At 39.2% G+C, this 23,805-nt stretch overlaps 1 protein-coding gene across 23 annotated transcripts in view; it reads left to right on the top strand.

Annotated features, from left to right (window-relative positions):
• TRPM3 (transient receptor potential cation channel subfamily M member 3) overlaps positions 1 to 23,805 on the top strand; it is a 559,493-nt gene that overhangs the window by 338,551 nt on the left and 197,137 nt on the right. For all 23 annotated transcript variants that reach the window (XM_003782940.1, XM_003782943.1, XM_003782941.1 and 20 more), the window contains one exon: positions 15,625 to 15,748. In XM_003782940.1, the coding sequence (XP_003782988.1) occupies positions 15,625 to 15,748 (124 nt within the window). The remainder of the gene's footprint in view (positions 1 to 15,624; positions 15,749 to 23,805) is intronic.

The raw sequence follows: 23,805 nt of genomic DNA, 5'->3' as shown, positions 1-23,805 counted from the left end.
GAGGTGACAGGTTCAAACCCAGCCCTGGCCAAAAAATCAACAAAAAAAAAGAAAGAAATTAGTAAAGAGAACAAATTCATTGAGATAGTGTGGTATTATTTTGTGTGAATTTGTGTGTGTGTATTTATATAGGTTACCAAATTAAGTTTATATATATTGTAATTTAATAAAATTAATTGATACATTTAATCTAATGAAATTAATTTAATTATGTATAATTAAGTATATACTAGTACCTATAATTACATATGTGTGTATATTATATATATATATATATATATTTTAATATATTTAACATTTAAGTGAAAATATGGCTGGGCACAGTGGCTCACACCTGTAATCATAGCACTCTGATAGGTCAAGGTGGAAGGATCACTTGGGCTCAGGAGTTCAAGAGCAACCTGAGCAAGAGCACGATCCCTGTCTTCACACACACAAAAAAATTAAGTGAAGACTTAAAGGTAGAATGGATAACATGACTTTTGAAATCAATCAATCAATAGATATTTTTCTATTCTTTTTTTTTTAATCTTTTTTTCTTTTTAATTTAGACAGAGCCTCAAGCTATCCCCCCTGGGTAGAGTCCCCTGGCATCACAGCTCAGAGCAACCTCCAACTCCTGGGCTCAAGCGAGTCTCCTGCCTCCGGCCCCCGAGTAGCTGGGACCACAGGCACCTGCCACAATGCCAGGCTATTTTTTGGTTGCAGCCATCATTGTTGTTTGGCGGGTCCAGGCTGGATTTGAACCCGCCACCTTAGGTGTATGTGGCTGGCGCCTTAGCCACTTGAGCCACAGGCGCCAAGCCACTAGATATTTTTCAAACACTGTTTTAGACACTGCCATTGTGATAAAAAGAAGTCTGACATTCCTCAAGAGACAGGCAATGCATCTGATCACACTTGCACTAGTATAACAACACATAACTTTCCGTTAGATGTAAGTTTCTGAGTTCTGCAAAGGCAGAAAGAGGCATAGGTTGGAGTGAACAGAGAAAGTTTTATGGAGATAAACTTGTTACATAATTTTTGCCCTTGGGAATATATAACGATATAGACATATTGCTACCTGTGTCATTCTGTCCAAGCTCCACAATGGCAAGTAGCTTCATTCATTTAGAAAGTGCAAAGTGAAATACAGACTTTTGTCTCACTGTTTTCTATTTGATCCTCATATTGTGTTTATATGGAAGAATGAGGAAGATAGTACCATGGAGGAGGGAAGTTAATTGATCTAATTTGGCCAATCAGTTCCCCACTTTAATTAAATTTGCTTTAGAATTGCTCAACTTCAGTCTTTCTGGGGAAGAGTATCCTTCAACATGAAAAGCAAACATCAGGAAAAACATAGCTGACTAATCAATTGTGACAGAGAAATCCCTTGTGAAGACCTATCATCTACAACTTTCAGACAGCATATCAAGGCCAAGTGAAGATTTCAAAGGTTTTTTAATTTATTTTATTTATTTTTTTGAGACAGAGTCTCACTCTATAACCTGGGTAGAGTGCTGTGGCATCATAGCTCACAGCAACCTCCACCTCCTGGGCTCAAGTGATCCCTCAACCTCCCAAGTAGCTGGGACTATAGGCACCCAACTAGCCAGGCATTGTATATATATACACAATGTATACATATTAGTCTATAGTGTTGTGCCTATTCTAAAGCAAATTTAATTAAAGTGGGGTACTGATTGGCCAAATTAGGTCAATTACCTTTTAATTTTATTAAATTAGAATATATATAAACTTAATTTGATAACCTGTATATATATATACAATGCCTGGCTAGTTTTTCTATTTTTTATAGAGATGGGGTCTTACTCTTTCTCAGGCTAGTCTTGAACTCCTGAACTCAGGTGATTCACCCACCTTGGCCTCCCAGAGTGCTATTAATTATTTCCCTCTGAGATTTGCTAACTCTTGCCTACTTGTTTTACAAAAAAAACCCAAAACAAATAAGCATGTGGTTATCAAACTCAGCATAGATGATAATTTCCCAGATAGCTTGGGAAGACGAAGACCCCTTAAATGCCTTGGTTTTGATGTATCTGGGGTAGAACCCAAGCAACTGTATTTGAAACCAACACCTCAGGTGATTCCAATGAGAGTGGTCTATAAACCACACTTTCAGAAACTGTTTTAAAATTTATAAAAAGTAGTTTTCATAGCCGGGTGTTGTGGCAGGCACCTATAGTCCCAGCTACTTGGGAGGCTAAGGCAAGAGAATCGCCTAAGCCCAGGAGTTGGAGGTTGCTGTGAGCTGTGTGACGCCACAGCACTCTACCCAGGGTGATAAAGTGAGACTCTGTCTCTACCAAAAAAAATAAATAAATAAATAAAAATTAGTTTTCTTTTTATACTTCCCTGAAAACAGCTTAGTTTCTGTACTTTACATGTATTCTCCTCACAAGTCACTGGATTGTTGCCACAAACACTTGGTACCCCAGGCCAGATTTTGACTTTGGAACCCAGTTGACTTGGAAAGTGTATTGAGCATCAAACACCTCATTTATTTCTTTCTTAACCACAGCTGTGCTTGGTTCCAAACATCTGTCAGATTTGAAAATTCCTTCCTGAAAAGCAAACTGTGCCATAAAAACACTTATTTTGACAGGACTGGCAGACTTATCTGTTAGTATGTTTATTTATATGGGTTTCTTAAGGGCATTCAGTTCACTCATTTCCTTCGCAAATTTCTTTCGCAAATAGTTTTCTGACTAGTTTAAAATATATGAACAATTTAAAAAGATAAATAAAAGAAGATGAGAAAAGCAAAGGTATTATTTTAAAGTGAAATAGTGGATAGGCACAGTGGCTCACTCCTGTAATTTTCACATTCCAGGAGGCTGAGCTGGGTGGATTGCTTGAGTTCAGGAGTTAGAGATCAGCCTGAGCAAAAGCAAGACCCTGTCTCTACTAAAAATAGAAAAACTAGGCTGGGCACTGTGGCTTATGCCTATAATCCTTGTACTCTGGGAGGCTGAGGGAGGTGGATTTCATGAGCTCACAAGTTCAAGAGCAGCCTAAGTAAGAGTGAGGCCTATCTCTAAAAAATAGCAGGGTGTTGCAGCAGGAGCCTGCTACTTTGGAGACTGAGACAAGAGAATCGCTTGAGCCCAAGAGTTTGAGGTTACTGTGAGCTATGACTCCACGGCACTCTACCGAAGTCAACAAAGTGAGACTTTGTCTCAAAAAACTAAATAAATGAAATTAAATAAAAGTGAGATGGTACTTGCTGGTGGTGAATGGCAATTCCCTCAGCTGTCTGGGGAGGCACCATCCTTACAGCCAGCACTGGGAGTTCAGTATTGGCAGAGTTTGACTTTATAATTAGAATGGATAACCATTAAATAGTCCCCACTCACTGCTTTCCTTGATTGATTTCCACTATTTGATAGCCCCTGAACTCTTTCTCAAATGAAATCTCAGGTAGAAAATCCTGACAAGATGCAAGTTTACTCTGCCAAAGCTTGGGTAGAAGCCTAGAGCAATGGTTCTCAAACTCTGTCTTGCTGATGCAACCACTCAGAGCACTAACAAAAACCAACTACTACACAGGAGGAATAATTTTAAGAGACTTATTGTACCTCCTAGAACATATGTTATATATTGTAGACTACTGTATACTTGAAATGGCTGAGACAGCAGATTTTAAGTGTTTTCACCACCAAAAAAGATAAGTACTTGAGTTAACATACATGTTAATTAGCTTGATTGAGCCATTCCACAATGTATATACATATCAAAACATTGTGCTGTGCAGTGTATACCATGAATATATACAATTTTTATTTGTCAATTAAATATTAATTTTAAAAAATGAAACAACAACAGGAAGACACAATTGCTGGCTTCAACCCTGGATATTCTAACTCAATAAATAGAAGTCAGATAATTTTCATGTCAAGGCAGTACCCAGTAGATACAGAGTCTATTGGTTCAGGGAACCATACTTTGAGAACTACTTTCTAGGGCCTCCTCCTCTCTGCTTGGCTCTCACCCTCCGAGGTAGCTCCTCTGCAAAATTCCAGAAGCTTCTTTGTAAAATCCAGTTGAAGATCCCTAATCTACAGGCCAAGTCAAAATTTCTTTGCTTGAAATTAAAACCCTCTGAATTCTGTCCATAGCTTCTCTCTAAAGCCCTCCCTCACTCAATGAACTTTCCATGTGCCCTAAAACCCAACTGAATTGTACTACCACTGTTCTTTAAATACATCACGTTGTGTGCCCTATCATGAGATGTACAAATGCATTTCTTTACCCACCTAATTTTTCTTTGAAGTTCTATAATCTCGCCTCCCTCTTATGAAAAGGTGTGAGGGCTTTAAAATCCACAGACTTCGCCAAGTAAGGCAAAGATAATAAAATATCCTGATATTTAATCCCTCTTCTTTAGAGGAAATGAAGTCTGAATCAACCTGGCTGATATTAAAATCCACAGTAGCCCTGGATTAACATATCACCTAGTGGTATCATTAATAATAAATAATGCTTGAGATGTTGTAATAGATTTTCCTCAGAATCCCCATGAAAATTCTCAGATGATGATCATGGAACACAGGATTTATGTAACTATGGATAACTGTGACCATTCACTATAAAAGTTTCTTCAACCAGAGAAACTAAAAATGCATTAAAGTAGGATTTCAGGGTTAATTCAAATCTATCATTATCCAGAAAAGTCTCCAGTTTCGATAAAGTCTTTCTTGATTGTCCTAAACTGTCTTGTAGTTGATATACATGTTTATTATGTTTTCTACGAGCATTCAATGCAAAGCAAGGGTCCATCTATGAACATAAACTTCTTGAGTAGGCAGTAAAGAGTCCATTTTTCTCAATCCATGGAACCCATAGTTCCAATCTTGGAAACAAACCTAAAATTTGGAGTTGCTTAACCTTATGATCTACTTGATTTTCACCTTTTGATAGTATATTTGATATTTTATTATCTCTAGTGCAGGGATGACAAATACAGTTGACCCTTGAATAATATGTGGGTTAAAGTGGCCAATCCCATGTGTAGTTAAAAATCTGCATATAACTTTTGACTCCCCCCAAACTTAACTGCTAATAAGACCAAAAGCCTTACCAATAATAGTTGATTAACATATGCTTTGTATGTTATATGTATTGTATATTTTTACAGTAAACTAGAGAAAATAAAATGTTATTAAGAAAACCAAAAAGAAAAGTAAATATATTTCCTAGTTAGTAGTTGGAAGTAAATCATTGTAAAAGTCTTCTTCCTCATTTCATGTTGAGTAGGCTAAGGAAGAAAAGGAAGAGAAAGGGTTCGTCTTGCTGTCTCAGGGATGGCAGAGCCTGAGGAAAATAAAAATATAAGTGAATCAGAGAAGTTCAAACCTGAGTAGTTCAAGGGTCAACTATAGTTTCATCTTGACCATAAACTCTAATCAGTTGGGAGGGACTTCTTGGAATGATGTTTTGAACATGATTCAGAAGCCACATCCCAGCACAGAGAAAAGATTAACAATGTTTGCTGAGGCAAACTTGTTTGTTGAATTTACAGTCAACATGCCATGACTTTCTACTGAAATAAAGCTCAAATCTTACAGATCCCCCCATATCTATAAGACTTCAAGGCACTCAGAAAGTCATGCATTGAATCATGAAACCAGTGGGAAAAAGAAGAAACCTGGCTACCTATAACATACTCAGGATAAACAAAGGAAGTAGTTAATTTTTTGTCAATATGCTGAAGTACATTGTGTTTAAATTATCTGATGATAGGAGCCTTTCCAACATAATGCATAATGCATAGAGATGAACAACTAGGAGCTCTTTATTGTAGGATAGTGTTTGGATCTGGACTAAGGGATAAGCTAACTGAGCAACTGCCTATGGATATAATTCACCAAAAAAACAATTTAAAAAACAACCTAAAAATGAATCTATCACAGAATATATGACAAAAATTGAGAATATTCTACTTGCCTCAACATCCCCTAGAGTAGAATATAGGATTAAAAGGAATATTTTGATAGATTACTTGGAAACAGAATTTAGACTTCTCTCTCTCTCTCCTGTCTCCCCATCCCTCCAACCCTCTCCGCAACAGCATGCTTGAAAATTTGCAATCACTATTTTTTAAAGCTTCTACGTGCAATAGCCTGAACTAAACACTTTATTTCATAAACTCCATGAGGTTGTCATTATCCCTATTTTATAAATAAGGAATTTGACGACAGAAAGATAAGGTAATTTTTTGAAAAATGTCCCAGCTGGACAGTGGTCTGTGCAGGCAGATTGGGGCTAGAATCTATGCCCTTAGCAGCTCTACCATGTTGCTTTCTGGGAAGATGGAACCCAGTAACCACAGAGGTTTGTTGCCCCAGAACTGAGTTTTTCTGGACAACAGAGGCAGCTACACTCAGATTCCATCTTCTCTCCCTTCTTTCACATGCTGGTTAATGTCACTTCTAAATAAATATTGAACCAACTTGTGAAATGTGTCAGTTGAAGGAGTGCCCATGTTGTAGCCGGCCCAAAGAGCCCACATATCTCAGTCCAGCTCTGATTGTATCTTTTATCCAAAGCCTAAAACAATAAAAAATAGTTGACTATTCCTCTTGTCTGGTGATGGCAATATTCACTGAAGGGATTGCACTTGGAATGGGCTCAAAGGATGTGCTAGCCCCAAAGTGTTGGAGCCAGAGAAGCTACCTGACTATGTGGCAATCCTGTATCTACTGGAAACACTTCACTTCCTACTCCTGTATACATTCATAAGCAAAGGCAAAGAAAAGGAGAGCTATCAAAGAGACACAGACAGCACTGTTCAGAATTTTTCATCTAAATATCCTGCCTGTCCCTGCCTAAGTGGAGAGTTCAGTAGCTCTGCCTGCCTCAAGAGCAGCACTGTCCAGCAGAACTTTCTAGGATAGTGGAAATGTTCTCTGCTGTCCAGTTAGATAGTCACTGGGCACTTGAATTGTGGCTAGTGTGACTAAGCAATTAAATTTTAAATTTTATTTCAATGAAATTAATTTGTATTGAAATAGCTACATATGGGCCTAGCATCTCTGCCTGAGAAGCTTGAATGTCTGACAGATTTCCAGTGTCAGGTAACATTTTTCCCTAAATATTTTTTATTAGACAGTAGAACCTCTGCAAGTTGACCACCCCAGAGACTGTAACAAACTTGTCAACATAACAGAGATGGTCAATAGGAGGAACTAGGCCTACTGTACATATACATACATGTGGTGAATATTCAGTCTATAAAAATCAGGTCAACTTAAGAAGGTGCTCAATGTAAGGAGGTGGTCAACTATGGAGAATCTACTGTATTTTCCTCTAACCAGTACTATGCATTCAGTCATTCAAGAAATATTTTTCAGACACCTTCTATTTTCCAGGCACTATTCTCAGCACTGATAAAAACATACTGGTGAATCAAATAGACAAAAGTTCCTGCCCTTGTGTTCCTTATATTTTACAAAAGTTATGTAGGCAATAAATAATAAAAATAATACATAAATGCATTATAAGACATATTACCCCCATTTAACAGATGAGGAGACAAAGGCTTAAAGACATTAAATGACCTATGTCAGGTGCCTCACTAGTAAATAAAAGACTGTACTCAAACCAAAGGCACTATAGTATAGCACCTTAATTGTAATTCTACAGAAGATTGTGAAACAGACTTTATCCCTTCCATGTATGTTGTGGGATTAGTTGAAAAAATTGTAGATATATATTATATATATTGTGTTGATTTTTCTGTGATACTTCTGATTATTAAAACCACCAAGATCTTTATGAGAGTAATTGTCATGATAAAATTCTTCTTAAATTTTTCAAACAGTTACTGAGCACATCTACATACAATACCTTTCCCTAAGCATGAGATGCAGGTGAGGGGTTGCAAGTGAATAAGAACTATTTGACAGAACTATAGAACAATTCAAAGGAAAGATAAAGCAGTGTCCAGAAATAGAACCAAAGATATGCTTTTGTGTTGGGTAGCCAATTCATTGCTAAACACCAACACCCTGTGAGTTGAAAGAAAGACAGAAAGCTATAATATTCCTTGGAGATGAATCTAATTAAAAGATAAAAGTATCAAGAAAACAAAATTATTTGAGGGTAAAACCCTATGCCACTTCTCCTGTTCTCCCAAATAGGTTTGAAGTCTATCCCACCATGTGGACAAAGGGGCTTGGGGAAGGTTACCCACCCCAAAATAGACAGCTACTCATAATCAGCCAATCCACACATGTTCTTTTAGAGCTAACATTGAACAAAGCTCTCTTTAAAAACTTAGAGTCCAGGCAAAATAAAGAAGCAACCACCCCTTCAAAAAGTTTATAACCTACTGAAAGAAGGCAGACATGTAAACAAGTAATTTCCATGACCTATATTAATATATGATATATATTAATAATTATTATGTAGGAATATACATCAAGGCCTTTAGAAGTACCAAGGAATGACAATCAGACACTTTCACATAAGTGGTGGAGTGAGTTCTAAAAGATGCATTTGGAGCAATGACTTCAGGAGTGTAGAGTTTTCTAAGTCATATATACAGCAAAGTCAAGGGCATGAGGCATATTGAGAGAGACTGGCAGACTTGGGAGATATAGTATTCATGGATTATGTATGGCAGAAGATGAGCCCATCTGGGGAAAGAGACCATGGAAAAATCTTAAATGCCACATGCATGTTGAGATGTTATCTTGCTAGGGATGGGAAGATATTTCAGGGGTGTAGAATCACATTTGCTTTGTAGAAGAACCATTCAATCAACACTGTGGGAAATGGTCTGGAAAAGAATAGAAAAGAAGCCAATTAGCTGTCCATTGATACCATTTGAGTAAGATGTGATGAGGACCTGAACCAAGGTACATGGAGAACAAGATGATCTGGAATAGTATTTTAGGAAGTCAAGTCTCTGTGTTATCTAGTTTCTAGCAAGAGTTGCCAAAGCCAACAGGTGCTGATGTTGCTTCTGGTCTCCAAACAGACCCCAAAGTGAAATTAAGCCACCAAGAAAAAACAAATGTTTTTGGTGGCAACTTAACCCAGATCTTAAAGGCTGATCCACACATACACATGCTTTACTGACAATGTTCCTTAGACACAGCACTTAACTGGGACGAAATGTGATGGGGTCCATGGAAAAAAGGCTCTGCCAGGTCCCAAAGCCTGATACATAATAGGTGCTAAATAAATGTAAATAGGCAGCTGAATCAAAAGGAGAAAATATTTATAGGTTCTATGCACAAATCAGTAATATTTTGAAAATAGTTTTGCATGGTTAGATGACTATTTTTAAGGAAAATGGTTTTTTTTTATCATTTGTTAAGAGAATTCAAAGTAAGGCTGTTAAGACTGTTCAGCACTGTACTATGAAAAAGGTCACTGCTTTACAGCTTTACAGTGTCTCATCTAGACTGAATCATTTGATGGAGGTGCTTGTCTCCAAAACAATCAACATCAACATATTCTTCCTCTGTATATTCATGCCTTCCTCTCACCAAGATATGGAGTCTATTCTTGCCTTCCTCTTGTGATTCTGGGCTACTCTTAGTAATGTGCCCAATGAATCAAATGCAAGGAAATTACATTCTAGGACTTCTGAGGTTGTTGTAAGAAACCATGGATTTCTGCCTGAGCTTCTTTAAACATTCTCTCTTGGAACCCCCTCACTTTAGGAGAAGCCAGATTCCATGTAGGAAATATATCTACCCTATACCCACCTGGGAGAAAGCAAGACAAGGCAACCCTTAGCTCCTTTGGCCATCTCCAGCCAAGTTCCAGACTTGGAAGTAAGAAGCCATCTTGGACATTCTAGCCCCCAAAGATGCCACTTGGAGCATAACTGAGGCCCCAGGCATGAAGACCCAGTTGAGCCATTGTAACCTTTAGCCATTCCAGCCACTCCAAGTGAGGCCTCAGAAATCATGGAGGCCTCAAGTTTTCCCCACTGTGCCTGCCTGGATTCCTGACCCACAGAATCATCAAGACAACAATTAATGCTATTTTACACAACTATATTCTGGGGCATGTTGTCTATTAATAGATTATAGACTATATATCATACAATCTTGTAAGTTTCTTGAGACTAGAACTGAATGTTATTTATCTTTCTATTCCTAGCACAGTGCCTGGCACACAGTAGGCATCAATATTGTTTGTTGAATGAATGAATAAACAAGCAGATGTCTACATAAAGTATTTATAAGACTTCACTATAATTAAGTCTCCTAAGTCTTCTATTTCCACTTCCCAAACATAAGAAAGAACTGGAAGTGTCTAACCTCTTCAGGGTAGAAATGTTACTTCTCCAGACTTGTACCACTAGGCTCACCAGATGTGCTGAGCACTGTTAACCCTGGAGAGAGCTCTGTGTTGTACACAGAAGCCCTGACCACTGGCCCTACTACTGAGATTGTTGTAAGAAACCATGTATTTCTACTTAACAAGAAGGAATACACCAGTAATTCTCTCCTCAAAGCCATCATCAGGCTGTGTTTAAATACTGAGTATCTATAAAGTTCATGTGCAATTTAAAATATTAAACTATTTTAAAATTTAAAATTTGAAACTATTTTAAATTGCCCATGAATATCAAGACCCTGTATAACAACAACAAATGCTTGCATAGGATTTGCTGTGTATCAGGCACTTTTCTTTCTTTCCTTTTTTTCTTTCTTTTGAAAGAGTCTATCTTGCTGTTGCCCAGACTAGAGTGCTGTGGCATCAGCATAGCTCACAGCAAACTCAAACTCCTGAGTTCAGGGGATCCTTCTGCCTCAGCCTCTCTAATAGCTGAGACTACCTGTCCGCTATGATGCCCAGCTAATTTTTCTATTTTTAGTAGAGACAGAGTCTTGCTCTTGCTCAGGCTGGTCTGGAACTCCTGAGCTCAAGAGATGTTCTTTCCTCAGCCTTCCAGAGTGCTAGAATTACACCGCACCCCACCCAGGCCCTTTTCTAAGCCTATGTAATGCACAACTCATTCACAAAACTATAATCTAAGTACTATTATAATTCCTATTTTACTGCTATGAAAAATACAACATAAAGACTAAACTTAAACAAGATCACACAGCCAACAGTGCCATCTTAAATCCAGGCAGCCTGGCTATGGTGGTCAGCATATTTTATTAACAATGCTGTTCTGCCTCTCTGGGAAGAATCATGCTGTTATGTGTGGCTCCAGAATCATGACATTCTGGGCAAAGTGGTAACTTGTATTAAAAAAAAAAAAGTTTTATATATATACATATAAAATGCCATTCTTTGTGACTTAGGGCAAGATATATAACTATGTGCCCTAATAGAATGTTTAGTAATTTGCTTTGGCTTCAAGCAAATGATAAAATTTTATTTTCTTTAGAGAATTAAATAATCTATAGGAAATGATGTCTTTCAAGTACCAAACTGTGGTATTATTAAACAACTTTTTTTATAAGTAAAATTTTCTCTTATTGTGTCTGAATAAAATAATAGAGAGCATCATGGGGGTCACGGAAAGGGCTCCTGTCCTCGAAAGCCATTAACCTGAGATTGGCTCTTAGCGTCCCACTGAATTCTAAAGACATGTTCAAATTTTTAAATCTAGGAACAAAACTCTAATATTGCAGGTAATTAAATTCATTCTGAGTAAAGTATTTGTATGTGTGGGTTGGATCGCCAGCATTGGAGCCGAGTACTCATAGCAAACTGTGGGGTACTTTGTTGGTTACTCTGCACACTGGGTAAACATTGACCTATTTTAAATTGCTCTGTGACTCATCTACAAAGCTCCAGATCATAAGTACAGCATTTAAATAAAGACATAAATGCCATGGTGGAGATTCTTCTCACTGTGGTGACACTGCTCCCTATCACAAAGCCCTCTAATTTGAGGTGTACCAAAAATAACACGGGCACATATGGAGCCACAAATTAACGGTTTCCATTAATAGATCCACTTTGTTAAAGACTCGCTTCTAAAACCCAAATGTCACATGACCATGTTTTGGTGTCAAGAAATTTCCAGTCAATATTCCATAAAAAAAAATCTAAGATGGGCAGATCTCTCGTGTTTCTGTTGATTAAATGTCACAGTCAAAATGTTTAAATCACTCCCATGTTGTGCAGGGAAAAACAATAATTTCAAGAAAGTAGGCTTTCCAAGGACTAGGAGAAGACAGAGAAAGCCTTTTATCTTCTCCAAACCTGATTCCTTTCAGATGTTCTTTATATATACAAAAAGGAAAAGCTTTTTTCTGCAACAAATGGGCATGAATTTCTATCTCCACTACAGATTATCAGGGAATTGAAAGACATGCCTGAAAATAGGAAAAACATCAGCCTGGGATGACAGGAAGTCAGTAGGCTCAGCTCAGACATTGAGCTCATCCAACAATGTGATTTGACCAAAATCATCTCACCTCCTTGGGCCACTGATTTCTCTTCCACAAAATAGAATTAAGACCCGGTTGTCTCACAGATTCTTATGAGATTATCTCTGTAGAGCATGGTGCATAGTAACACACCAAATGTGATGTGGGATTTCATTTAAAATGTTATTAAACTCCTTCTGTCAAAGGCATGAGACTTAATATCTGCTATTGTTTCTTTGTTAGAAGCAGAAATCTGCCAATGTTGAGGAAGCACCACAAAATGGGATTTTCTTCCTGATACAATCAGAAAGATGAGGAGAGAACTGAATCAGGAGTAGTGGTTATTTAATATTTAATGACTGTAAACTAAATGCTTTGGATGAACCGAACCACTTTCATTCCACCTAAAATCACCTCTGTTCCATTAGTGACAGGCACCCAACTCTTTGGAAAACACCAACCTAGAGAATTCTTCTGCTTCTAGGGTCCTGTGATTCTTATGGCAAATGATTTTGCCAAAGCCACACTTTAGTCAATTGTGAAATTGGGCTCAGCAGTATAGGATTCTTAGCGTCTTTCAGCTCTCCTAACTGCTGACAGCCACAATCAGCTAAGCTGCACATCAGTCCTCAATTTTTACAAAGAGACAGACTAGATACGATTGACAGATCCCTCAAATAGATAATGACCTCAGGGAACTGGGATTTCATTACTGATGGTCAGCCATGGAAAACAAATTTTGAGTTGTTATCAAATTGAACTCCAGCAGATGAGTGATTGGGTCCATCAAGGGGCTAATCAGGGAGTCCCTGCTGCTGGTACACATGCATGACATTCACCTCTTTATACTACAGGACCTTCCAGACCCATCCCTTTGGGTCACCGTCAAGTAGACACATGCCCAGGTGTTAGTGCTCATGTCTTGACCTTTCAAAACAATTAACTGGCACCACCAATGTGATCATGTCACTCTCTTGCTTATATCCTTCCATGGCTTCTCCTTGCCTAGAGGATAGGTCCAAATTCTCCGACACAGACTCCATAGTCCCCCATGATCTTGTCTTTGCTCACACCCTGTGCAGCCCCTTCTTGTTCCAGTCTTCAGTTTGCTTTCTATGCTCCCGCCACACTGACCTTTTATTTTCTCCACAGTAGGCCTGCCCGCGCTGTTTTGTCTGCTGAAATGCTCTTACCTGGCCCCACCCCACACCCAGCCCATTAATGCTCATTCATTCAAGTCTCAGATAAAACTTCCTCAGAGGAGTCTTCCCTGAACCCCTAGATTAGATTAGGTTCATCTGTCACAAGCTTCTCTGCTTCTTTTCCACTGACCACCACAGTTGAATTGCTGGTTTGTGACTTTCCATTCCACTGAGGATGGCTCATGGAAGGCTGGAAGTATATATATCTCATCTATCCCCTAGGTCCCTGGCACCACCCAATGTCTGGCAGTAAGTAGACATTCACTATGCATTTTTTCAGTGAATGAACAGTTTCAGGCTGGTCCACAGTTAAAGCCACAAAGTCATTCAGAGTAACTTAAACTTGAAAGAAGACCTGGTATTTTGTTTTCCAACCTTATATGGACCATCTTCTTTTTCAAAATGCATGTATTCTTGGTATAGATCTCCCTGGTAGAGTGGGACAGAGAAAGGAGTAACCCAATCCTCTGCCCTGAAACGAACCTTTCAGGATCCTTGGAATTGTTCTGTCATGGAGAATGTTACAACCTCAAAGAGAATGCCACTGTAATATCCAATCTAAGGGGTTTGAGTGAACCTCACACAACCTAGGGCATAGGAGACCAGGGATAGGAAGACAATCTTGAGCCTTACATCTTGCCTTTTTTTAAGCAATACGATTTGTCTTGCTTTCATGTTGATGGAAGCTTCACAACTGCTTGCTCAAGTAACCGTGGTGATAGAGGCAGTGGTATAATGCATCTGGTGTAAAAAGCAGCAGCACAGTATAGTGGAAAGAGCACTGGACAAGGAGTCAGAAGAACTGGGCTCTGGTTCTGGCTCTGCCACTTATTTGCTGTCTGGCCTTAAGCATTTGGCTCTTTCTGGCTAAGATGTCCTGCCTGTGAAATAGGACAAATCTCTTGCCTCTAGGGTTCCTGTAAGCTTTAAAAGAGAAAATAATTTATTTTACTATTTTATCTAAGAGTGGCTGATACTTCAATGATGAAAGCAATTGGTAAACTTTAAAATACTAGGCAAAATTTGATAATTTAGCTACTGATTCTTGAGAATAGTTTTACGTTCTTTATTTTGGGTAGTACCTGTTGTCAATGAGTTTTCCTTCCCTGCCATTTGATGGCACGTAGAGATAGCTCTTTTCTCGCCAGACTAGTGAGAGAGAAGTTAAAAATTAGTTGGGATTAACCCACACTTAAGACATAACTGAACATTGATTAGATATGATATATCTCCCCTGCTTTCATTCATTTTTCTGTAGTATAAAAATTATCTTTTAATAAGGTGACCGATATGAGACCATGTTACAGATCAGACTCTTGTTGGTGTAATCAGAGCAAAAGGTTGACAAATAAATGATTAACTGAATCATAGGCCAAATAGGTTACCACCTACGTGGAATGATTTTAGAGGAAATGTGAAAAGTCTGATAATTAAGTTCACGAACTCATCCTAGGAAAAAGTGCTACAGACCTCATTGCTGAATATCATTATAATCACCTTCAAGGCACTCCCCTTGGCCATCTGGCGATCATAGTGACGTTCGGCAATGAGGTCTGTAGTGCTTTGTCTGGGTTGAGTTTCCAAACTTACTTGTCAGAACTTGTAACTCCTATCTGCTTACTGACGTTCAAATATCCATTAATGAGACATAATTTTTATTTCTGCCTTTAGAATTGCTGTGGCAATTTCAATCTCCTTTAGGAAAATAATTCAGCAAATTCTTAACCAAGATGCAGGTGTTAACTGAAGGCATTTTTTGATAACACAACTTGAAAGAGAGAACATTAGACATATGCTACATGAAAAAGGGAAAAGAGAGAACGAAGAATTAAATCAGCCTTCCAACTTTATTCGTTTAGACATTAAAATGGATCTATTTGGACATGCACTGCTTTTTTAAATTCTCACATTTGAAATAACTATTGTAAGAAAAATACGAGAAGAAGTAACTCCCATGTGAAGTCAATCCTCATAATGCTTTCTTGAGTTCTATGAAATTTATCAGAAATCTGTCCTGAACAGGGGTTGATTGACCTGTTTGTTGACACTGTCTTTCATTGCAGACTTATCAATGAATCTTTGAGGGACCAGCTATTGGTGACAATCCAGAAGACTTTCACATACACCCGAACCCAAGCTCAGCATCTCTTCATCATTCTCATGGAGTGCATGAAGAAGAAAGAGTTGGTATGTAACTCCTCATGGGCGACTGGGCCCTCTTTGCATTCCCAATCATTTTCTTGAATCATGCCCCGTTTTCTCTCTGGCCAACCTTCAAATCCTCCTTGGGCTCTGTTGGCTCCGGAAATTTCCTCCCCTAAATAACTAAGACAGGAGGTCTTTTTCTGCCTTGGCTTTCATGGAGTGTGCACAGCAGGTTTCTAGTATCATTTCTTTTCAGAACTCATCCAAATGCTCTGACTGCCTCAACTACATGAGTTGAGGAGACAAAACCAGTTTCCTCCTGGAAAATGCTTCAGCTGATCCTCCTAGATTTGGGGTTTCCCTTTGCTTATGAGTAATGAATCATTGACGTGCTTTGTGTAGAACATCTTTAGTGACACAGGTTCCAGGCAAATCTGATAATCTATGCAGGTGGGAAATGGATGGAAATGTCTGCAGTTTCTGAAGCGTTCTCCAATTGCTGCTGGAAATCAAATTGTTTCTTATATCACAGCATAATGTCTTATAAATGTGGTCTTATCAGAGATCTTTTGTTGAGGTGAACAAAAATTTACATGAGCTGACATTTAACAAGCAATTGTGATATGCCCGGCAGGGAGATAAATCTTTATACACATTACCGGCTGTGATCTTTGCAACTGTCCTGAGAAGTATAATTGTTACCCTCACTGTACAGATGAGGAAACTCAGGCTCACTGGATTAGTAAATGAAGCATGAGGACTTAAAACCTGAAATGTTGAATCTCTGTGGGAAGTATTTTTATTCAGAAATTGTCTTATTGAAGCCAATGTAGTGAATCACCCAGTTGGGGCAAATTTCCACCAGGTCTCAGCAAGAGAGATTGTTCTCAAAGGTCAGTTGAGCCCAGCCGCTGACAAGGATGGCAAAACATTTAGAAAAAGAGGAATTGATAAGAGTAGACAAGACTCTGGAAATCATCCAACACAGCCTCTCTGAGAAGGCGTTCAGCAGCTTCCAGGTTTGGGATGAAAGGGGTAGAGATGGGGTACACATGCTGGCCATATCAAGAGGCCAGCAAGCACCTGGGGCACACAATCATGACTGCTGTCATCTCAGGGGAGCCTTCCCCAACTCTGACTCTGCCACCCATGCAGGACATCCTGCCATCTTGGATGTGGCTGGCTCATAGTGTTATAGCTCATGTGCTTCTCCACCCCAGGAGCTGCTGAAACTCTGAGCTTCCTCTTGCCACAGAAGGGATTTTTTTTCGGAATACTGATGATTTTCCAGTGCCGAGGCCAATGCTGATGGAGAAACCTTACCAGAGCCATACATTTCAGCAGTCCTACAAATTTCCTAGAAAGGCAGCTAGGAGTAAAATTCTAGGAACCAGTTGAAAGTCATAAAACCAAAGGAAGCTGCATGAACTTTTCTGAGTGTTTCATGGAACTGTTCTGTGGGATTCTGCCTAACTGCCATGTTATTTAATAATGACCCCACTGAAAAGGTCAACTGCATCTAATGCAAGTTATATATTATAAGAAATTTGAGGTATTCTGAGCTCCTGGTTTAGGAAATGGGTTCTTAACGAGCAATACGTTATCTTATCTTCACATCTGGGCAGAAATAAATGAGACTTTTTTTAAAATTATAATTGCAATATAATTATAATTATTTCCATTTTTGAGGGACTAGTTATGTGCACAGACAGTACAAGACACCCCACAAATGAAGTGGATGTGAGGTAGGAGTTGTTTTTCTGCTTTTGCAGGGGCAGGGGGGGAACGGAGACTAGGAGAGGTAAGGAGGTTGCTCAAAGCCAGGAAGGGCAGAGCTGGGGCTGCCTTGCTGTGCAGTCCAAGCATTTTTCATTCATCAGACTACTCTGCACAGTGTGCAAAACAAGAAGTCCTTGCATACTGGAGGGGACTGTATCCTGTATCCGTCAGATCCTTTCTCCTATATCCTTAGAAACTATGTGTTATATAATATTATGAGACCAGGATCACTATTGCCAAGTTCCACAAAGGGATTTGATTCTAGGGCTGATCAAACATCTTTCTCCTCCCAGCACCTGATTAGTTTACAGAATAAAGAGCTGCAGTGTTGATGCATATTTAATTTGTGAAACCTGGGCCTCAGGGTGGTGTGGTCTCATGGAACATGTGGAGTGATAGGTAGGGAGTCCCTCAGGACGTCATACAGAGACATAGCTATACTTTCTATACAGTTCAATTAGTTGTTGAAGAAATTCATTCACTTCTCTGCTTATGTAAAACTTGTCACCTTCTGAGAAGATATGTCCCCCTAAAATCCAGCCCATGGGCTTCCATCAATGTTTTCACATTTAAAAATAATGAAAGAGATAAAAAAAAAACTGTCCATAATGTATTGATTTGGGGATAAATGTAAGGGATCAGGACCCAATGCCCCTCCACTTCGTCCTCCTCATAAAGAACATTGGGACCAGGAAGCCATGCGCATCGTGATGCTGATTATGTGCATAGAAACCATAGGACCTTTTCCTTCCAGAAGGCAGTGCCAGCCCCTTCTCTCCTGCTACCTCTCATGGCACCTTTGGAGCCTCTGAGCTCCTGCCAAAGCCTTTCATTATCATGGCCAACCAATCAGCCTCAGAATGGGGCACTAAGTTTGCTTTTTGTTGTTGAGACAGAAACTCACTCTGTCACCCTGGAGTTCAGTTCTGTGGCATCATCATAGCTCACAGCAACCTCTTCTGGCTCAAGTGATCCTCTTGTCTCAGCCTCCCAAGTAACTGGGATTATAGGTACCTACCACTGCACCTAGCTAGTTTTTCTACTTTTAGTAAAGATGGGGTGTCACTCTGGCTCAGGCTAGTCTCAAACTTCTGAGCTCAATCAGTCCAGTCACCTTCACCTCCCAGAATGCTAGGGTTACAGGTGTGAGCTGTGGTGCCCAGCCATTAAGTTTGCTTTTTGATACCCTGTATTAAAGGAGGATGGGCAGAACTCAGTCTTGTAAGCCCCATGGTATATATATCCCTGAACAGGTCATGGTGGATGACCATACCAGCCTTGCTTGAATTCACCTCCCACTTTCACACTGATGACTCCTCTAGTTCACTATCCCCTCCTGTCGGCTGCTGGACCTGCTATGGTCCGGTGCTGTTCATCTCATCACTTACCAGTCATGCTTGGGAGTCATGTCTCCACTCAAAGTGATGCTGCTCAAAACTCCAAAGCTAAATCCACTCCCTGCTCCACGAACAACTTCCCTATCTCCCCTGCTCCCACCACCTCATTTGTACTGAACCTGAATTTGGATGCCAAGGCTCTCTGCAATTCACTAGCCTGAGATCAAATGGTTCAGGTAATCTATGTGGAAAAATGTTTGAAATTGCAGGTTTTTTCCTCTGTGCCTTATTGATAATCCACACTGTCTATTTTCACTCTTCCCTCATCTGAGTTCGCTCACCTTTCCACTCTTCCCTTCTGTGTGCCTCATGCTTCACTGTGTCACTTCCAGAATGGACTCATTCATCCTAATTCATTTAAGCCTTCAATCATGCTGGGCAATCCTTGCACTTGTCTTCAGTCAATAGACATCTAACTCTTTTCAAGTTTCAAAACACACCACTTCCCTTATTATTTTCATATATTTTACATACTCCTTTCAGTCTAGGGCTTGTTTCTTCATTATGTTAATGGTGTCCTTTGATAAACAGGAATTGTCAAATTTAGTTGTTTAAGGGCAGGAATACATTCAGAGAAATGAATAGCTAGGTGATTTCACTGTCGTGCAAACATCACAGAGTGCACTTACACAAAACTAGATGGTCTAGCCTACTTCACACCTAAGCTATATGGTACAGCCTCCTGCTCCTAGGCTATACCCCTGTCTAGCACGGTATCAGACTGAAAACTGTCAATAATTACAACACAACAATATTTGTGTACAAAACATATCTAGATACACAAATACTTTTTCCCTTTGTGTCATATATTTAGAGAAGTAACTTTAAATCTCCCACCAAGAGAAATTATATTAATTTCTCTGTGAAATTCTGTCAAATTGTTGCTTTACATATTATGAGATTATATTATTGGGCTCAGAAACTTTTAGCCAAATTTCCTAGTGAGTTCTTTTTATTTCTTTTTTTTTCCTTTCTTTTTTTTTAAAACAGACAGGGTCTTGCTCTGTCACCCTGGCTGGAGTACTATGGCATTATCATAGCTCACTGTAACTTCAAACTCCTAAGCGCTGGTGATCCTCCTGCCTCAGCCTCCTGAGTAGCTAGAACTATAGGCCTACACCATCATGCCTGGCTAATTTTTTCTATCTTGCGTAGAGACAGGGTCTTACTATGTTGCTCAGGCTGGTCTTGAACTCCTGACCTCTAACAATCCTCCCAAAGTGTTGAGATTGTAGGCATGAGCTCACACCTGGCAAGTTAGTGTTCTCTCATTATTCAGTAACCTTTTTATTCCTGACAGTGCCTTTGTTTTACATTTCAGTTCATCTGATCTTCATACACTAAGATCAACTTCTTTCGGTTCATATGTTCCCACTGTAGAAAATTTCCATACTTTTTTTTTGTTTTCTTCTCAACTTTTCTATACTGTATGTATTAGGTAAGTTTCTTTAAAATGATACAAAACTTTTATTTTCAATATAATACTAGAAGCTCTATTTTTAAAAGGGTAAGTTTAGTCTTTTTGCATGTATTTTATCCTGTTTACCCGGAATAATTTTTTCAACTTCATTCATTCAGTAAGATTTTCTCAACTGCTGAGTCTCATTTAAATATCTTACTATATTACCCTCTTTGCTCAGTAATGTCATATAGCTATTGGCTTCACAATAACTTTGTTGGACATTATTTACAAAACTCTATGCCTGGCCCTTTTTCTACCAATCTGCACAACCATAAGTTGCAGTTGGATGTCTCACCAGGTTGCCCCATTGTTACTTCAAGTTCAATGTGTTCCAGAAACAAAATCAACCTCTCAATCTCATCCCAACCCTGCACCTCACAATGTCTCCCCTTCCAACTCTTCCTTCATTCCCTCAGTTGGGAAGGCTTCAGCTTTCCTTTCTCTCATCGCACTGCAACCAATCCGCCTTTTCCAAGTCCTTTTGATTTTCCTTTGGCAGTGCCTTTCACATTTGCCCCCTCTACTTTGATTTTGGTGCCACCATCTTCATTCACATCCTGTTTCTCTGCCACAGGGTCATTGCAATGGGTTCCTCCTGGGGTCAGGAAGGAAACCTCATTCCCCCTGCTCCAGGCTTGGTCTCCTGGAGGCCCCAGTGTGATTTTGTAACTCTGCTGCTCAGATGGTTTCAAGAACTCTCTTCAGCTACTGACTAAAGTCCAAATTATTTACTGTGGCTTTGGAGGCCCTCCACAGTCTGCATCCTCACAGTCCCCATGTCTTCTTCTTAGTCATCCTGATCCCCAGCCAAGTAAGTCAGGTTTTCCAAACTCTTACTTTCCTTCACCTGGAAAATCATTCTCTTCTGCTCCTGTTTGCACTTACTCAAATCATGTGCAACTGCAAACATCCAGCTGTGATATCTCACAACTGCTTGATATGATTTTCAACAGAAAAGTGCTGGTATGATCTTGCATTTGCCTGGTAGCCTAGGTCTAAGCTCCTCATTGGCTGAAGCTGTTATGCATCATTGTTCACATAGGGTTCCTGACACGGGTTATTATGTGTGTAACCTCTGCTAGGATTAATGGTTATTATAACCTGGATTAAACGGAATTGTTTTAAATGAAATATCTTCAATGGCTGGTGAAAGAGAGAAGGGAAAAAGAAGGGTGAGGGAAGGAGGAAAAGGGAAAAAGTAGAGAAAGAAAGAGGGAGATTTCAATAATCACCCTTTGAATCTACATCTGAGTCAAATGGACTTTGTCCACTATGTTTCTTTTACACAAATGAAGTATTCATGTGCCAGGCTTATTTTTCCATACAGGAGAAATGGGAGCCCATATTTACTTATGTTAGAAAATGAAAATTAGGGTGGCACCTATGGCTTAGTGGGTAGGACATCAGCCCCATATACCGAGGGTGGTGGGTTCAAACCCGGCCCCAGCCAAACTGCAACAAAAAATAGCCAGATGTTGTGGCGGGCACCTGTACTTCCAGCTACTCAGGAGGCTGAGGCAAGAGAATCACCTAACCCCAAGAGCTGGAGGTTGCTATGAGCTGTGACGACACAGCACTCTACTGAGGGCAACAAACTGAGACTGTCTCTAAAAAAAAAAAAAAGGAAAATGAAAATTGAACACCAATAATTTTGTACTAATTTGCACCTTCTTCACAATGACTTTGTTTAGTAATGCTTGATTATAAAATACAAGGAATAATCTGAATTTTATTCATCTTACTTCAGAACCTAGAGCGTTTTACAGTTTTCCTACACTACTATTATATGGTTTTCGGCAAATTGCCTCAACAATCTTAATAACTAAGGTGTTGTTTATTATTTCATAAATACACCTTGTCATTTCTGAAATAAGGTAGTTATCCAATGGCTCGTTATAGATTATATATTGTTTATTGAAGCACTCATGACATGAATATAAAAAGAAAAGAATTAGCTTTCTCATCGTAATTTGTGTCGTAATATTAATTTAACATCTTACTCTCCTGACTCCTTCTTGGCAGCTGTTGCAATGCACTTTGCAGCCTTTATGGTAGGGTAGCCTGGGTTTCTTGCTTACTTTTTTACTGCTGGTTCTCATTTGCAGTGATGATTCTAAAATCAAGAAGCGAATATTGCAATGAGACTATTAAGTCGTCTGTTTATTCAGTCCATCAACTCAGGATGCACAGGAATAAAATATAAACTGATTTTTCCTTAAACATCTTCAGTCAAGGAGCTTTCCAAGATCACTGCCTTGGTTCTTTCGGGCTGTTATAACACAATGCCATCTTGGGTGGCTTAACAATAAGACAACATAACAACAGGGATTAATGACTCACAGTTCTGGAGGCTAGGAAGTCCAAGATCAAGGCACTGGCAGATTTGGTGTCTGGAGACACTTTCTTATAGACGACATCTTTTTGGTGCATCTCACAGTGGTGGAGGGGCAAGCAAGTCCCCTCAAGCCTTTCCTTTCTCTCTTTTTTTTTCTGCAATAGTATATATGCACTGCATCCTTCTTTCCTTTTTTTTTTTTTTTTTACATATTCTCTTTTGGTAACACATAAAAATCACATAAAATTTACCCATTTAGAATATATAATTCAGTGCCTTTCAGTATATTTGCAAGGTTGTATAACCATCACTACTGTATAATACTGGGACTTTTTTTTTTTTTTTTTTTACTTTTGAGGGTATTTTTTTGTTTTTTATTGTTTGGGATTCATTGAGGGTACAAAGAATTAAGTTACACTGATTGCATTTGTTAGGTAAAATCCCTCTTATAATTGTGTCCACCCCTAAGAGGTGTGCCATTCACCGTGCCCCGATCCCCTTCCTCTTCCCCTCTCTCCGCTCCTTCATTTCCCTACCCCCAGCCCTTGTATTAGATCATCTACTGTCTTCATATTAGAATCGAGTACATTGGATTCTTGCTTCTCCATTCCTGTGATGCTTTGCAAAGAAGAATATGTCCCACCTCCATCCAGGTTAATACAAAAGGTGTAAAGTCTCCATCTTTTTTAATGGCTGAATAGTATTCCAAGATATACATATACCACAGCTTGTTAATCCATTCCTGGGTTGGTGGGCATTTAGGCTATTTCTACATTTTGGCAATTGTAAATTGAGCTGCAATAAACAGTTTAGTGCAAATGTTCTTATGATAAAAGGATTTTTTTTCCTGCTGGCAGTTGCCTACTAATGGGATTGCGGGATCAAATGGGAAGTCTAGTTTGAGTTCTTTGAGGATTCTCCACACTTCTTCCCAAAAGGCTGTACTAGTTTGCAATGTACCCACCCCACACACACCCAGCAGTGTAAAAGTGTTCCCTTTTCTTCACATCCACATCAGCATCTGTAGCTTTGAGACTGTGATGTGGGCCATTCTCATTGGGGTTAGGTGAAATCTGAGGGTAGTTTTGACTTGCATTTCAATCCCCATCATTAGGGATGATGATCA

The sequence above is a fragment of the Otolemur garnettii genome, unplaced genomic scaffold (genome assembly GCF_000181295.1).
Source record: "Otolemur garnettii isolate 467f Iridium unplaced genomic scaffold, OtoGar3 scaffold00006, whole genome shotgun sequence".
In the NCBI taxonomy this organism is placed as follows: domain Eukaryota; kingdom Metazoa; phylum Chordata; class Mammalia; order Primates; family Galagidae; genus Otolemur; species Otolemur garnettii.
Note: the sequence above shows the minus strand (reverse complement) of the source record. Positions and strands in the feature narration are given on the sequence as shown.